The following is a 17,999-nucleotide window of genomic DNA, read 5'->3' as shown; positions in this document are numbered from 1 at the left end:
GATTCCTAAGTTCCTCCTCGTAAAATGTCTGTGGATCAGTATTATTTCTCATTTTATAGGAGGCAGCTGAGACTCAGATGGGGCTCAACTGAGTAAGAGACGTCAGAGGACAAACTGGAGTAGAGATGAGCCTTAGCTGCTGCCCAGTTTACACTTTGGGAGATGGGATAATTTTCTTTTTAAAAAGACTTCGATCCTGAGCTTGACTCTGGCCATGCCTCTTTCACAAGCACAGGTTGAGGTGGATTGCCTGGCTGAGATGAACTCTCATAGATTCAGGTAACTAGAAATTGGCCCAAAAGGCAGACAGAAGGCCATGAGGGAGACTCGAAGAATTTCCTTAGTGAAAAGATTTGTGAAGCTGAAACATGCTCCAGAAGGAGATTGCATCTGGGAATGACGTTTAAACTAAGAAACATGCATTTTCGTCTGAGAGGGATGGTGAGCGAATGAATAAGTGATAGAGGCAGCATGGGCTAGGTGGCTTCCAAATATTTCACCTGTGAACCCACAACATCCAGGGTTTTTTTTCCCCTAGATTTTGGGAAAGCAGAGGAACACTGGAAAAATTTTAGTTGATATCTCATGTTTGATTTTAATTGAGTGAGTGGTCCAAGACTGATGTCCTTCAGCACCTAGCGATGCGCGAGGGGAAGGATGCTTTATGAGATATGAGATGAAAGTGACTGGGATTCAGTGAGAGACATGTCCCTCAGATTTGCGGGAATATATAGGGAAAGATCAGACTCCATTGGCTGTGGCCCCCACCTGACAAACTCATTTTTTCATCTCTTCCATCACTGAGGAAGTACTTGAAACAAGTCCTTGTTCACATAATGAAGAGTCCGATTTTATTGAAGACAATACTTTCAATAAATTCAAGGCTCTTCTTACTGGTAATTTCTCACATAATATCTCTGAAATATGGGACAGAATATAGATCATTCTTCTTACTTTATAATTAGGAAAATAGGTCTGGATTACTGCGAGGTTTTCCCAGTCACATGGCTGGTTGATGGCAGAGCTTGCAGTAGAAGCAACCTCCTTCCTACCACTCCACTTTCCTCTTGGTTCCAGCAGACCATTATCCAACTTGTAATCAACTTTTCTCTTTTAAAAAAGCCCAACTCAGATGTTTCCTGAGTGATTTTTAATGAGCTTAATGGTACCTGTCATTTCTCTTATGTATCCTTTACAAGTAACTTCTCTATTATTTTCCTTTCTTTAACTTCTGAACTCTTCTCATCTTAATACTTTCATTAGAGCTATATGGTTTACAGAGCATTTTCATTTCAGTTATCTTATTTCTTCTCCAGAACTAGCCCTGAGATGGATATTACTAATACCCATGTAACAAGTGCAGAAACCAAGGCTGTCTGAGGCTAAGTAACTTTACCAAATCCTAAGTTCACATAGCTGGTAAATGGAGAGCTGGAATCCAGGTCTTCTGACTTCTGGCCCAGTTCTCTTTCCACTTAAACCATAGCTGCTTCCTTTCCTCTCATTTTTTAATGTCCGTCTAATCTTTGTGTCTCTTGCTTGTGCTGAAATGTTCACCATCTTCTCTCACTCCTAATCCCAGTTGACTGCTCCTCTACCACTTTGCTTCTTGGCAGATGCTAGAAATGTGCTTTGAGATCAATCTCATTTTGGTTTTTCCTTTCTAGTTGGTTTGTATATCATTATTTCTCCTGAATTGCGATTAAACTCCTTCCTGGAAAACTTGATCCTGACTATAAATCTACAAGGTACTGTGATCACTCGCCTGCTTCATATCCTCACCCACCTCCCTGTTTCTCCCCATATTCCTACAAAGGACCCAGACTAATGTGCACTGCTCTGGAAGCTTTATCTGGCAAGCTATTCTTTTTAAAGGGCTTAGAAATGTTCTCAAGGGCTATTATCACTTTAGGAACCCCATCTGTTGTCTTGGTGCTGGATATTTCCTATGACTAATCCTCAGTAACACAATTCACTAAAGGCCAAGCTAGGCTGGGTCTGATTTTTCCCTTTCCTACTGCGTAACAGCTGTGAACTTGATTGCTCAACTCAGTTGGTCCTGTAAACACCTTGCCCTACTGACCTTTACTGTCAGCTCAGTCTTGTATCGCAGCCCCAACTCCTGCTTGGAAACACCTTGACAGTGCCAGTCCCTACCCCAATCTTTATTGTCGGTTTGTTTAAAAGCATTATCCTTTAATTTCTCCATCCCCAAACATCCACACATCCAGCTTTCTGATTCTCTGAGTTTCTGGTTTCTCCTTAGATGACAAACTAGAAATGTTAGTAGGAAAGGAACTTTTTCAAAGCAGGAATATACTGGAAATATGTGTAGAGCAGTGAATGGTTAAGAGAAGACAGTAGCTCCCTCTACTCCCCCCAAAACTACTAGATCAAAAAGCAAAATATACCCATCTCAGAATCTCTGAATCCACTTGACATAAATCAGAGAGAAAAGGCTATGTAACTGCATCTTTACAGGAAGGAGGATGAGATTTAGACATCTTTCAGAATATTTCTTGGTGCCCCTTTCCCAAGTTAACATGGAAATTGAAAAATAAAAAAAGCTTTCTTCTCACCTCTTTTTGTAAATGAAAAACCCCCAACCCAGTGAATTCACCTAGTCACTGCAAATGTATCTGAATAGTATTTGGTGTGTTCGTTACTCCAATCATCCACTCATTCTACATTTCAGCACCCACTCTTTGTCAAGCACCAATCTACACTCTCAGTGTGCACCATGGTCTTAGGGCTGAAAAACACCATCATCCAAGCCTTTCCTAATCTGTAAAACTCTGTGGTAGATAACTCACGTTGAGTTTTCCCCTCTTACTTGAGTTTATAGTAGCACCCAGTAGACAAGCAACTTAAGCAACTCTGAGTTGTAGACTAGACTCAACCTCTCTTACAGGCTGGCAAACCCTCAAGGCTGGTAATACTCTTCCCCAGAGTCATCATTTGGCAAGAGCTGCATCTGCTGGGCAGTGTGTGTGATGGGAGGGAGGCCGCTGGAGGACAAATGCTTGTAGGTCTGTGAAATGCCATCAAACACAATTAGCAAACTCTCACAGTCTTGCAACTGATGGAACTCTTTACCACAATGTCACCTTCATATTGCTTTTTCTTGATTTTCCACAGCCAATCTCTTTCTGAACCCTAGAAATGTTGTTCCTGACCACCCAACCTCTTGACAACCTAATGCCTGTATGTAGTGTTTTTCAGTAAATTCCATGTTTGTGTCAATAAAGTGTCTCCAAACACTGCTTGCTCTGGTTTTGCTCTATGTGTCTTCTACATAGACTATGGCTTCTACCTACCTCCCCAGCCAGCATGGATTCCTGAATTCACAACCAGCGAATATACGCCCAGAGAATGACAATCCTCCTCTACCCAAATACAGAGGAATACAAGAGTCGTTTGTGTTCTCAACTGCCTGACATCAAACAAGTTTCCTACCAGGTGACGAAGGGCTAACTGCAAGGAAGACATAATGAAGGGAGGGGCCACATGGCTCTCAGCTCTACCAGCTTAGGTAACATAAGCCAATAAAGCAAAGCTGTCTCCCAATGTCCATCTTCCTGGAAGTACTAAGGCCCCAAAAAGGAAAAGTACAACAAGAAATCATCATTGGGATTTACAGTCCACCATAATCTCCTATAGTAACAACAGTACTGATTAATAATGAAACAAAAAATTATCTTAGTATAGTACCAGCCACTATACTAAGAAATACACACTCATATAATAGGTACAGTCATGCATTGCTTAACGATGGGGATACATTCTGAGAAATGCGTCGTTAGGCAATTATTTTGTTGTTGTGCAAACATCACAGAGTGTACCTACACAAACCTAGATGGTATAGCCTACTACACACCTAGGCTATATGATACTAATCTTATGGGACCATCATCATATATGCAGTCTGTTGCTGACTGAAATGTCATTACACAGCACATGATTGTGTGTGTATACATACATACATATATATATATATATATATATATATTTTTTTTTTTTAATCTTTGAAATACTGAGGCTTGGAGTAATGGATGGGGCCCAAGGTGACACAGCTGGTAAATAGCGATGCTGCACTTTGTACTCAGGTCTGATTCCAAAACTTCTTAGCCATTCCCACTTTATCAGGCTGCCTCCCTCTCTGGGAAGGAGGTCCTAGATGTTGTGTGGATGGCTGTGCATATGTGTATGAGCATGCCTAGACACACGTGCCTTTAGGGCTTTTCCTGATCACATCTGGGAAGACCAAAAACATTTGGGGGCTGGCCCCGTGGCCAAGTGGTTAAGTTCATGTGCTCTGCTGCAGGCGGCCCAGTGTTTCATTGGTTCGAATCCTGGGCGCAGACATGGCACTGCTCATCAAGCCACGCTGAGGCAGTGTCCCACATGCCACAGCTAGAAGGACCCACAACGAAGAATATACAACTATGTACCGGGGGGCTTTGGGGAGAAAAAGGAAAAAATAAAATCTTTAAAAAAAAAACAAACATTTGGAACGATGAGCACTAATGAATCAAGGAATAAACACACACACCATTTATTATTTGTAGTTCAATACTTTTTTCTTTTAATTCATACTGTACTTCCATGGCTCTAGCTACTTTACATTAAGATTTGGCTGGGAAGCCTTTTATGTTTCTAGATACTAGCAGTAAGTTTTCAGACCTTGCGCACAGCGCCAGGCAAAGTACAGTTACAGATCCAAATACAGATGGCCAGACAACTCAACTGCAATCAACCTGTGTTCGTTCCCATATATGGCCCCAGTGTGGGTGTTGGGGGCTGCTCCCTCTGCCTCACCCCACTCCACCCCATGTCAGTATTATCCAGGAGCCACTATGGCCTCTGACCCATCCCTCCCCACCTTGGAGTCTACGTTGAGTGGGAGAGGAGTGGGGAAGCACCATGGGTTTGGGAAGATGGTCTGGTCCATGCAGAGAGTTGTCTGGCCTTAGAGTGCAGGACAGGGAACTGTGGGGAGCCGCATACTGTTGTTGGCAAAAATGGTTGCTTTTACTATGCAATCTCAGCACACGGCACCCAAGCCCAAGGCCAACTCCCCAGACAGCCAACTGTCTTGCCTGGAGCAGAGGCCACCATTTTGATTCTGCAATGTCTCGTTGTGTTGAGAGAAGCAAGAATGGCCAAGGGGCAGAGATGACAATGTTCTGTAGGCCTTCACATGTCCAGTGGATCGTCTGACATCAGCTCCTCTTGACAGGCAAGGTGCTTCTCGCCAGCAGCCAAGGCTCCAATCCGGGCTCCCAGGCCTGCTGAGGACCTCAAATCACAACAGAAAACAATGCCCAAGACCCCTGAGCTGTCGCACAGAACACTAAAACAGGGAAATGGCTGGGCCCATCACAGCCAAGGCTGAAGCAGGAGTGAGGTAACAAGGGTGGGCAGAGAGGTGGGAAGGGGAGCTCTCTACACCATGTGCAAATTCCTGCTCCACATCAGGTAAGCAGGGGCGTTAAAAGATGGCCTTCCAGAAAAACTCTCCTCTTGGACCCAAAACACATCTTCTGGAAGAAAACACAGAGGTGGAGGGGAGTGGGGCCAGCCTGCTGGAGGTTGGGGGATGAGGGTCAAGGATGTCAAGTGGTGGATGGGATGATTGTCCCACAGCCTAGAGACAAGGGGTGGGGAAGAAGAGAGTCAGGAAGAGAGGTTCTCAAGTTTCCTACTGGAGTGGGCAGGTGAAGTTAGGGGGTGATGGGAGGGAGACCACAGCCCTGCTACCTAGGGGAGAGAAGAGCACTGTTTCTCCCGGGGGGGCCCTAGGGAGCAAGGGCTGGCTTTGGCTGCCTGCAGAGCTAAAGCAGCAGCGTAGTATGGCACAGAAAGGATCCTTCTGAGACCACAAACAATCCAGAAAGATTCTTCCCCTAGTCCTTTCTCCAAGATTTCACCCTAGAGATGCTGCCTGCAAATGTAGTAGACATGGCCCAAGCTTAGGTCAGGATAGGGACATGGAAAGAATCCACTTCTAGCAAAGCATTCCTCGTGAGGTGGCCTGTTCCTTGTAATCCTAGGTTGTTAGTGTCAGTGTTCTAAGGCAACCCAGGGATTTTAGCCAAAGCTTCACTTAATCCAAACCCCAACAAGGTTTGGGTGGAGCCAAAATAGAAGTGCTAGGACCAGGAATGACTTCTCTCCACTGCTTCCTCTAGCAAGAAAGGATGGATAGATGAAGGTCTTCAAACCTAGAGACGGAAGATGGGCTCATCCAAGATAATGCCTTTCTTGCCATTGTACTTCTCCTCCCAGCTTAGACAGAGTCCAAAGGAAGGCCCCTTCTCAAACTAAGATAGGCTAATGAAGGAAGAAACACTCTCCTGGGTTAACACTGAGCAACATGACAAGCCTGATCTCTCTCTCCTCCTCCTCTATCGCTGGGCCTCCTGAGCCCTCCTAGCCCATAAAGAAGAAAGTTTAACTACTCTGGATTTCCTGGGAACCCAGACACTGCCTGATCACTCATCTAAACACCAGGGGAGCTCTAGCTCAGAAGACTTGTTCCCTCCTGGCAGGGTACCTCCCAAGTCTGAGAAAGCCCAGCCTTGATGGTCTCTGGCCTAGCCTCCAAGACAATCCCAAAGCTAGAACCTACGTTAGCGATAGTCCAGCCCAACTCCCTCCTGTTACAAATGAGGATACTGAAGCCTGGTGGGGGAGGGTGGGATACTTGTCCAATAGCAGAGCCCAGACGTAGGTCCAGGTCCCTGCCTCTCAGCCCAGGGCTCTCACAGAGAACCTCAGGTTGCTGATGTTGCTGGCCTAGGATGCTATCCCCTTGTCCCAGGGGGAAAGGGCAGAGTCGCAGACAAGGCCAGCTTTTCCAATGCCAATCTTGTAGATTCCTCCACAGTAAGCTGGAGTGGAAGTATAGACCCTGTAGCTGTCCTTCACCTGGTTAGAAACTTTGCAAAATCTCTGAAACTAAGTGCGAGCTTTCCAATGTTTTGCCACATGAATTCTTGCAGAAAAACTCCTCCGTGGCCCGAGTTCTTATGTGAACAAAAACAAAAAAAGCACTGGCTGGAAGAAATAACATAGAAGGCGGTGGTTTTGATAGCCCCTCGCAGGTATCACAACTCACGTTATTTATGTTTTTCACTCCCAGACCTATCTGCAAGGGTGAGTTCCTTTCTCTTTGACAGGTTATTGAATAAGGGAAAAAAGCTTCTGTTTGGGAGTAAATAGAGTTGTTGGTTTTCAGCTGGTTTGAAAGTCAAAAAATGATTAAAACAGACGGCACTCAAAAGAAATCCATGATTCTTGGAAATGAGGCAGCCGAGGGTCATTCCCTATGTGTAGACGTTGTCTCCTGAGTTCAAATCACCAGAAATCATGAGGGTTCCTTAGACACACTAAGTACCTCCCCTTCCTGCCATCTTCTCCTCCCTAGGATGGGCCTGAGAGGCAAAGCAAAGGCAGAACTCTGGGTAGCCAGGTCTACTTCTACTTTACCCCCAGCAAGGGATGCTTTTTAAGTCATCCCAAAGGTCTCACCAGGGGATCTTCAATTAATGAATAATTTAAATAATTATGTACAGAATAAATTGGAGATTTTACCATTTTTGCTTTCAAAAGTTTCTGGGAATAATTTTGGCTTCTGGCTACTCCAACGGGGAAATTTCTAGCAGTCTGTACTGTTCCTCCTTCTTTGGCTTGAGGCCCAGGAGCCTGACCCTCACCAGGGTCTCCTACTCAAAGGCTTAGACAAGAATGAGTAGTGACCCACTGGCCTGCGGGCATGCACACCCTTCACATGGATTACACTCGACTCCAATTCCTCACATCTCCTTTTCAAGAGGAAGGAGATCAATTCCACCTGATCCCAAGGAACCTTCTCATCCTTCCCACCTGGGGGAGGACGTGGGCATGTATCTTTTTGCGTTCTCATCCTGCCCTTAGGGCAATAACAAGGTCATATTCTCAGACAGACTGAAAAGTCAGAAACTTTTCTTTAGTTGTCAAAGCAAGATAAAGCACAGGCCATTCCAAGGGAAGAAAACAACTTGCTCTTCTTTTGGGGTAGATCTATGATAAAATCTTTTTTTCCTGCCCCTCATCAAGAGACCCACCAGAAGAACAAGCGATCCGGAAGAGCTCTCCTTGCCAAACTGGCTATGATCCTTTCCTGATCAAGAATGTCTGCAAGGTTGGCCTGGACTGGCAGGAATCCTTTGGTCATTATACAGAGAAATAGCAATCTGTGTACGAAGGACAATAAGTGTGCCCAGAAGGGCCCCATGAGGTCAGATAAATGCATGGGTCCTAGTGAGACGACCCCGAAAAGGCCCTGGATGCCTCAATTTGTGAACCCAAGATCTTCTTTCTACTCCTAGTGATCTCATACCTCTCTAGGGCCAGAGACCAGAAAAGGCTTTGCTCCCTCAGCTGGAACTCCCACTCCCAAGTCTGAAAAACAGGATTTGGAATAGCCCCCATGGGGCAGAGAGTTGATTTGGTTTTTTCCTGCCCAAATCCATGCACCTTTGACAAATCCATTCCCTCCAGAGGCTTAGGTTTTCTTCCATGTGCAAAGCGCGTCAGACAGTTGCCTCCCTTAACTAAAGTTGGTTCTTCACTGAGAGTGAATGATGCTGGCAGCCAAAGGAGTGCTTAGACATCAGTGCTCACTGCTCACCCAGCGTTCTGTGCTTAGACCCTACAATCTGTACATTGCTAGGGCATTCACTCTCTCAAACCCTAGAGGTCCTAGAACACTGTGATTCATACTGGAAATCAAACTCAAAGGGAATTAATTAGAGCCACAGACCTGACTTACTGATAACCACTAAAAGAGGTTTAACAAGATCAAAAATGCTCTACCCTGGCTAATAAACAATGTGCTCTCAGGGCACAGAGAAAAAATAGGGCTTTAGGCACTAAAAAGTGACACTTCACCCAGAACCAGCCTGGGAGAAGACCAGAGAGAAGAGGGGGTGGGAAAGTAAGAAATTCCCAGCCCTTATTGGGTCCACACCCTAGACAGTTAGAGGAAGGTGCGGGGGTGGGGTGATCAAGGAGAATACCCTTCAGAACACAAGTCCTCAGGAGCCTTCAGCCACAAAGCCCAAACCGACAAGTGCGCCTTCCTTGCTTTCCAGCATCCTCTCCACCTGAATCTTGGGGTATGGTCCATAGAAAGGAGGTGGCCTCATGTGGTAGTTTAGATTGGGCTCCTGCCCTCAATGCTTCCTTGTTCATAAGAGAACACCTGGGGAAGCATGCAGTAGGGAGGAAAAGATTCTTTTATTTTGGAAACAAATCAAAAGGGGATTAGGGAATGAAGCACCTTAAGCAATGCCCCCTTGAGACTTCAAGACCCCAGGGTCTTCACAGGCATAACTTTGGCTCAACAACATTTCCCTTCTCAGAGCCAAGAATGGCCAGCAAGGGAAAGGGCGAGGACTAGAGGATGGGGGAGGAGGATCAGGGGAGGTCAGCGCTGAGAGGTGGTCCCTGCCCTCCTCGGACCCTCCACTGGCCAGCACAGGAGGCGGTCCCGCTCCTTCTCCCTGGTACAGAGGCATTATCTCTTTTTAAAATCTGTATATAATATATATATATTTATATTCTGTATATATATATATTTATATATATATATTTATATGGTCTATGTACATGTATTGCACAGGCCTCTTGCAGCCACCCCTGTTCCTGCCTTGTCAATGATAGCGGTTCCTCTTCTCTTCACTTTCTGATGTGTAGTCACGGGACCTGATGCCGTTCTGAAGATTGATGAGTGAGTCCTTCATCTGTAAGACAGGGAACCCCACCCAAGCCCCGGTTTGTGCCCTCAGTGGGCTTCTCATCCAGCAGCATGAGCCATGCCCACTTGTGGCAGGTCCCCTACCATGCCAGGGAGCTAAAGAGAGCTGGGCTTCTAAAACAGGGGACACACACAGTCTCAGGCAGAAAGGGGACAGCCACCCCACCACTGGGAACCCCTAGGGTCAGGTTCGCTGTGACTCAATGACCTGTGGCCCTTGTCTCGCTGAATCAGGAATTCTCTCGAAGCATTCAATTGCTATCAGGAGCCGCAGTAGACTGCCATTTACTTGGTCTTCTACTCCTTCAGTTTGGTTTCTCCACTGACTCTGAATAGACTGTACCATCTTTGTACATTTTTCCACACTGTTCCTCCAGCCTGGGACTTTCTCTCTTGCCTATTCCAACTTCACTCATCTATCGAGACCCAGAAGAAATCCAAATTTTCTCTGGCTCACAGTCATCTTTCTTTTTCCTGGCCTCTCACATACCACTCCCTTGGGTTTGGACTGCAGTCAGCTTTAACAGCTTTGTTCCATGCGTGTGGGACTGCACTGTGTCTTGTCTTTCTCTTACACACCCCAGGTGCCCAGCAGAGAATCGAGCAGGTTCCTAGCTGTACCCATATCACTGAGTTAAACTTCACCTTAACTGAATTTCCTAAGCTCCTTTAAGAAACAGACACACTAACATCGTTAGGTCATGGGGATGAAGTCTATGGGGCAGTTCTGGCAGCAGAATCCTAAAATGGCCCATCACACCACAACACATTCAAATACTGTCTCTAAGTAAGCTGCTCTGTTACAACATACTACAGTTATCGTTTCATGGGTAAATGGTTGTGGATTTCGAGAACCTCTGGTCGCTGCCTATTCTACCACTTTCACTTTCTTCTCTCTGATACTTCTGTATCCTCTGCTCAACAGGGATGAGGGGCCCAGAACTGTTCTTTTAAACATTACTTTTAAAGGGAAAGAAATAAAACACCTATCTAAATGCTTGTAGAGTCCACCATGCTATACATCTGCCAGCCCCAAGTGCCAACTTAAGGGGACCCACACTAAAATAGATTTCTAGAGTTGGAGGAGAACTGAGTCATCCAGTCCAACTGCCCTCCCCCATTTAATTCATAAGTTCCTCATCCAACATCATCGAGTCACCCCTTCAGCACTCTGAGTGACAGAATTTCAGTCCTTCAAAGCAGCCCATTCCATTGCTGGATAGCTCTAACCCTAAGTAGTCTGTTTATATTTGATGACTCAAAACCCAATTCTCTATACCTAGGATGGCCCTAGTTCCATCCTCTGGAGTTCCAAAAATGGTCTGAATCTTTCACTTGTTGGGCCTCAATATCTGAGACTATCCTGTTCTCCTCCCCAGTCTTCGCTTCTCCTGAGCAGACCTTCCATTCTATCCACCCTCCTTGATATGACAGGGCTTCCAAACTCCTCGCTATGCCCTTGACCTGCTCTTGGTAAAAAAGATACTCTAAACACATTAAACTGGGTCCTGATAGCTGCATTAAAACTCTCTCACCTTAATTTAGAGCTAAGACCAAAATATGAAGGGGAAATAAAATTTAATATCAGTGAGTGCCTCCCGTGTGCCATCAAATCCTGATAGCAATTTCATGAAGCAACGATTATAATTCCCATTGTAAAAATGAAGAAACTGAAGCTCACTAATATTAAATCCCTTGCTCAAGGTCACAAAACTAGTTAGTAGCACATTTAGGATTCCTTCTCAGGTCTGGCTGACCACGAAACATAAGAAATCCCTTAGGAACAGAAATTTTAATGCAACAGGACAAACCCTCAGTCTCCTGTCTTCCTAATTCTCCTGGAGAGCAAAAGCAGATTCCTGCTGTCTTGGCAACCACATGGGCTCCTTTCATAGGATGTTATATTCTTTTGGAGAAAGGAAGAAGCTCCCTCCCCTGATAAAACTAAGCTCATTATTGATTTTGCCCCAGGATGGTTTTCTCAGATGCATCTGGTTTTTAGAAGAAATACAGACAACTGTACTAGAAAGATGTTATGAAGAGAAGACATAATGCAACCATCTTCCCAGGGCAGCCTCTGAGGAAGAGTGACGTGCTGGCAGCTGTGTGTTTGTGGGCATGTTTTGGGGACAAGGGAGGGGGTGGCACACATCAAACGGAACTAGAAAGATATGGCCTCTGGGAAGACAAATCTCTGTAAATAGGAAATTTTTTCTTTAAATGTCTGTAAGATGGTTATGGGTTACCAAGAAAAAAAAAATTAGTTCTCCTTCTATCTAACCTACAGCTTTTCCGCTGTAAATCCAGTGTGTTGTTCTGTTGTTATTTTGGGGAATACACCTGTGTTTCCAACAGCCCATTCAAGGACGGCTTTAAAATGAGACAAATGGATGGCCCAGAAGGATGAATGGAAAGATGAGATCCAGTGGGTGGTGATGGAGATGGTGATCTTTCTTAGGGAAGCAGTTCCATCCCAGGGAGACTGGGGCAAGGAGAGAGGGTAGGGGCATCTCACCTGGTCAAGAAGCATCACTGAAGATTTGATGATCTCCCTCCACTTTTGGAGCTCAGTATCGTGGTACTTTTGTTGGGACTCTAAGAGCTGGGCCCATTCTGTCTGAGATTGGGGTAACCTGTGGGGTAGAAGAAGGGGTACCCCAGCAGCTGGAGTTATACTCAATGGAGTGTCCTGTGCTCCCAGACCTCTAAAGGACAGAGTCACATCAGAGTGCTTTGTCCTTTGCTCACTGCCCCTGGTTCCCCTGTGCCCCAAATCAGACTCAAATTATAGGGACAGTTTTTAGAGCTTGCCTACGGACTCATGCCAAAGGTGATCCCCCAGCTAAGGGCAGCAGGGCAGTCCCAAGGAGGCAGGAGGCAGGGCATGGTACTGAGTGGGATGGAGGTGGTGGCAAGGGGAAGAGGCCAGGGTGTTACCTTTCTTGGAGCCTCAGACCCTGCCAGGCAGTGAGGGTCTGGGTGGTGTATTCTAACATCCAGAGTTTGTAGAAGAGCATCATGTTAAGGATGACCAGCAGCACCAGACTAGGAAGGAGACAAGGGGAAAAAAGCAACAGCAATGAGATATAATATGAGAATGCATGCTTCCTCTGAGAGCCAGGGCTATCCCCCACCCCAGAGGCTGCTGTTCTTGACCATTGGGTCACCTGAGGCTTTGCAGTGAGTGAGTAAGTGAACTGGAGGGATGCAGCAAGGGGGGGAAAGAGAGAGAGCAGCACTCTGATCTGGAGGGACCAGGACACCGCGGGAGAGCCACGGCAAGGTGTGTGGGTAAAGGCAATGGAAAGGAGAGACACACGCAAGTCACCCAGAATCTGGGTGCCTAGGGAAGAGAGCTAAGATGGAGAGGAAAAGAGATGAAGGGGTGAAGGAGGCAATCACAGAGCCAGTACCTGAAACAGATCCTAACGGGAGCAAGGAAGAAAAATGGGGAGGAGGCAGAGGTTAGAAACAGGCTAGTGTGGGGAAGCAGAAAACTGCCCCTCATCAAGCCAGAGAGAGTGCGAGTCCGTGAGAAAGAAACATTAGGAGCAAAGACACAGTGATGAGGAGAGCTAGCAAGGAAGGAGCAGGAGAAAGCTACTGTAGACAGACTCTTCGTATTTCAGGCTGATAAATGGAGATGAGAGTCTTCCTACCAACCCAGCATCAGAACATGACTGGAGGTGACACTGTGGGAAGAATTCCATGGGGTTCCCAGCCCCAGCCCTGACAGGCCTCACAGCTGTGAGCAGGATGGCCCTGAAGCACAGTCTCCCCGCCCCCTGCCACAGTCCTGCAGGGTTCCCAAGGTTTCCAGAGTCTGGGAGACAGGAGGGGGTGAGGATAATCCAGGGGCTGGAGGAGAGTCACAAGGGAGACTGGGGAAATTCTCTTCTGCTCTTGGCCTCAGTGGCTGCCAGAAGATCAGTTTACGACAGAAGTTCACGGGATGGAGAGATGAAGATTCAGGTAAAGAGAGGCTCCAGAGACAAGCAGAACTGGGGACAAATCCTGGCTCACCAGTTAAATGTTTCTTAACTTTTGACCAAATTTCCGAGCTTCTCTGAAACTCAGTGTCCTCAACAGGATAATAACACCTACCCTGCTGGGGTTGTTACGTGGATTAAAGGAATGCACATACAGCCTTGCACACAGGAAGCCCCTCCACAACGGGCGGTGTTCATCATTAAAGGAGGAGGCGCAGACACACAAAGGAAAAAGGAAGATGACATAAATGGGAAGATAAAACAAACAGGTGGAAAAAAAGACCAGCAAAGAGAAGAAATCTTATACTATGCCTTCGACCTTTCAAAGTGGGTGTATGTGTTTGTGTCTATGTGCACGATACTGTACTTCTCACTCATGCCTCGAGCACTATGGAAGATAATATTCCTTAAGCTGGCAGCTGCAAGGGCCGGGGGCTACTGAGCTGTGCTCTTGGGGCTGAGTTCTCCACAAGAATCTCTAAATGTTATGGTGAATTTCAACAGTGCTGTCTTTAATTGTATCAGCACACATCAGATCATCTGAACGCCCACCTTTCCAGCATGGGCTCACACAATCTTAGCACCTGCATTTGGGTTATGTTTATAATCCTGTCTGTGCTCGGTGAAGGTCCAGGGACACCCCTGAAGGCTCGGTGGTCTAAACGGAGAAAAGAGGTGGGAGGGTGGGGTCACCACATGGCAGATTTATGGGGCTCGAGCCTGCCAGACACAAGGCAGTCTGTGCTGTGGTAGTCCATCCCACACGCATGCTGTCAGCACACCCACCACCTGGACCCTCTGGTGTTGAATGAAGAGGCCTGATTATCCTAAAGTAACAAAGCCCTAAAGTTAGCTAATACTATGCTATACAATTTACTCAGGTGAGCAGTCAAATGAAGTCAAAATGCAGAAAGAGCTTAAACACAGAACTAACCGAGGATACTTTTCTATCTACCAAACCCAACACCAGAGATTTGACACAGCAACAGCATGAATCACATTACAGTGATGATGCTAAAATGTGAATTTTACTAGTTTTATAGCTGTCTGTGTATTTAATTTTGTACACATATCCTGGCTTCTTACGCCATAGTCAGAAGAATTCTACATCTACTTTTACGTTACATATTCAAGTAAGGTTGACAAGAGCCTCCTCAGGGTCCTCACAGGACCCTCTCTCTTATGTGGCCCCAGGTTTGCCCGCAGCCCCATTTTCTTCCTCACATGCTACACTCTCCTCCGATGATCTCATTCACCCATGGTTTTAATGCAACTGATAATTAAATCAGCAGCTGCAGCCTGAACTTCTCTCCTGAGCTCTACCTGTCAGCTCCCCCTGGATAACCTACAGCAACTCAAACACTTCTGGAACCAACAGCATCTTCTCTGACAACTTCTCGTTAAGTTCCAGATTTCTGTTAACGACACAACCACCTACAGCACTTGAATCAGTAAGTCATCTTCCTTCGCTACATAACTGGATGTAACAAGTCTTTACCTTTTAGGATCTCTCAGCTCTGGTCCCTCATCTTACTCCGACAGCCTCTCGCCTAGATCACTGTGGTTTACTTTCACTGGCCTCCCTGCCTCCAGTACCTTCTGCTCTAGCTCATTCGCCATACTGCTGTCAGAATGATTGTCTTTTTAAATGCAAATTCAAACATGACAGTCCAGAGCTTTGTTAAGTGTTTTCTGAGGGCAGGGCTGTTCCTGCTTCCCGCTCTCTGAAAATGCTTTAGTGAAGGCCTGAGGCCAGAGGGGTGGGGAGAGGGTGTTGCAGAAGCAAGACTCAATGAGAGAAAGTCTAGCAAGTGGTGCACAGCTGGGGGAGCCAGCGCCTGGGTAGCTCCCATGTCCCCCACCCACCTCCGCGCCAACATTCTCACAGCACACCCTGATCCAGGAAAGGGTGGGATGCCAGAAGAGCAGAAGAGCTGCCTGCAGTTAGCTGTCCTAGCTGCAGCCTGCTCAAAATGGTTTAGCACAGTCCTGAGCAGGCTCTGGGCTTACCCTTCAGATAGCTGTGTTCTCCCATCTTCCATTTTCATTTCTTCCAACTTCCTTTCTCCCTAGCCCAGCATCTTTCTGCATAAGTTACTGAACCTACCGTTTTACAACATTATGGCACTTACTACAAATTGTTCACATTAAAATAAGCATATATTCTTCCTGGACAATAGTCATTGATTTTGTCTGGCTACCCTGCCAGAGTGGACCCCATAAGTGCATGGTCCTAATGCCTGGCATGGAGCAGACACCAGAATGTCTCTCACAAATGAATGAATGGGCTCATAAAATGCTCTGTAGCATCTCTATGTTAGCATTTATTCAATGATGTAGTAATTTTGAATTTCCTGTCTGTCTTATCCAATTGAAACTGAGCTCCCGAAGGGCATGGATGCTGTATACAGCATCTTCTTCAGAAGCCTGAAGGCCTAGCATACAGGAAATGCTGAACAAAACAGATTTAAAAAAGGAAAGAGGCAAGGAATGACAGACAGAGCAAATGAGAGAAGACTAGAGGACAAAGAAAAAGAAAAACATAGCAACGTGAAGGGTGCTCCATTGGCCTGAAGGGACGTGGAAGGAAGCAGCAAAGAAAGGGAAGGTGGTGAGGGCAGGGTGGGGAGGAGAGCCTGGAATCCCTTACACACAGCTGATAACCAGCAGCAGCTTGGACACGCTCTGCAGGTGGAAACCATTGGGAGTGTCCTCAGGGATATGCCGTGTCTGCGTGGAACCTGTGGGGAGAATAGAGTCCATGACCATTGTGGCCCACAAATCCACCAACTGCTGACGTGACACTGGTCATGCACAGAAATTCAGGGAATGATGGGGAACTGTCTGTGATGCTGTCACAGCAACGCTATGATAGATATACCCTGTCCTCCAAAAGTAGAAGGTAAACTCCTCAAGGCCAGGGCCATGGATCAGGTCAGGGAAGGTGGACAGTCAAGTCACTGAACAAATGAGAAAATCAACAGACCTCTGTAGCTAGGACATACAGACATAGGACAAAGTGATCTGCACCCGTGGAAGGTGAAGCAGCACTGGGCTAGGACTAGAGGGAGTCAGCATTCAGCTCTGGCTTTATCCAGGACTGGCTACGTGATGTTGGCAAGTCCCATAACCTTCCTGAGAGTCAGTGTATTCAAATGCAGTGTTGGTCAGAAATCCTACATGTAAAACACATAACATGGGAATGCTCTGGTGGAAGCTAGGTGGAGAGACATGGAAGGGTGGTACTTTCCTTCTCTCCTTCTGCCTCCTCTCCTATCCCCATCCAGCTCTGATAAATGCCCAGGGATGTGCTCAGTACAGTTTGAAAAATACTGGGTTAGTTGGTCTCTAAGACCTCTTCTAGCCACAAGTTTCCATGACTGAGCAAAGACACCAGATTGTGAATGGCTGTATGGGAAGAGAGAGGCATAGCAAAGGAGTCCACTGCCTGGGAGCGCAGGTCCTTGGTGGGCCGTGGGGGCCAAGGGACAGGGGGCTGCCTTGGACTCCCTGATCTTTGTGTTATAAGGTAATCTCTGTGGTCTGAGCTTCAGCTTCTCCCCGCTGCATTTCCCAAGAACTTGGAAGCTGCATACTTGAGCCTATCTAGACAGCCATGGAGCTCAGGCAATGTGGAAGCAACAAACCCAGAGGCAACTTTTGTTCAGCAGAGCACACAGATGGGCTCAGCAGGGGCTGAGGAACTCAAAGGGCAAAGAGAAACAGGCAGAGCACTGGAGTCTCAGATTTAATAAATCACATGCAAATTATATACAATCTATACCAAAGGTGCAAAATGAGTGTACATGTGTGCGCCACCGCCCAGGTATGCGGCTCCAGCCCAAAGCCCTAAGCCACACCACCTGGCCCCACCTGGCACACCTGCCACGTGCTTGATCCTATGGCCCACATCTTCATCAGTGGGTGTGGTGACGGGACTCATCACCTCTTCCAGGTGAGGCACCCGCAGGTGGGCATGGGGACGCTTCCTTCTCCGCACCGTTGTGGGCTTGCTGGCCTTCTCTTTGGGAGACTGTCTGTGCATCTCAGCCAGGTAGGTGCTCTCTGTTTTGGTCAGCTCACTCTCTGTCAGAGACAAAAGGCCACATCGAAGGCCATCTGCTCATAGCTCCAACTCAACACACTGGCCTCTAGTAGCAACTCTGTCTACTCCTAGCTGAGCCCTCTCTAAGAGAACCATTTTCCAT

At 46.6% G+C, this 17,999-nt stretch overlaps 1 protein-coding gene across 14 annotated transcripts in view; it reads right to left on the bottom strand.

Moving 5' to 3' along the window:
* Window positions 1-4,554: 4,554 nt before the first annotated feature.
* GRAMD1B (GRAM domain containing 1B) overlaps window positions 4,555-17,999 on the bottom strand; it is a 163,853-nt gene continuing 150,408 nt past the window's right edge. For 9 of the 14 annotated variants that reach the window (XM_046685668.1, XM_046685671.1, XM_046685673.1 and 6 more), the window contains 5 exons: window positions 17,665-17,877; window positions 16,442-16,532; window positions 12,740-12,847; window positions 12,318-12,435; window positions 4,555-9,788 (listed from right to left, as the gene is read on the bottom strand). In XM_046685668.1, coding sequence (XP_046541624.1) covers window positions 9,699-9,788; window positions 12,318-12,435; window positions 12,740-12,847; window positions 16,442-16,532; window positions 17,665-17,877 — 620 coding nt within the window. In that variant the 3' untranslated portion in view covers window positions 4,555-9,698. The remainder of the gene's footprint in view (window positions 9,789-12,317; window positions 12,436-12,739; window positions 12,848-16,441; window positions 16,533-17,664; window positions 17,878-17,999) is intronic. The other 5 variants (XM_046685674.1, XM_046685675.1, XM_046685676.1 and 2 more) reach the window with 3 other exon arrangements.

The sequence above is a fragment of the Equus quagga genome, chromosome 14 (assembly GCF_021613505.1).
Source record: "Equus quagga isolate Etosha38 chromosome 14, UCLA_HA_Equagga_1.0, whole genome shotgun sequence".
Lineage (NCBI taxonomy): Eukaryota > Metazoa > Chordata > Mammalia > Perissodactyla > Equidae > Equus > Equus quagga.
This window is presented reverse-complemented; position numbering and strand designations above follow the sequence as displayed.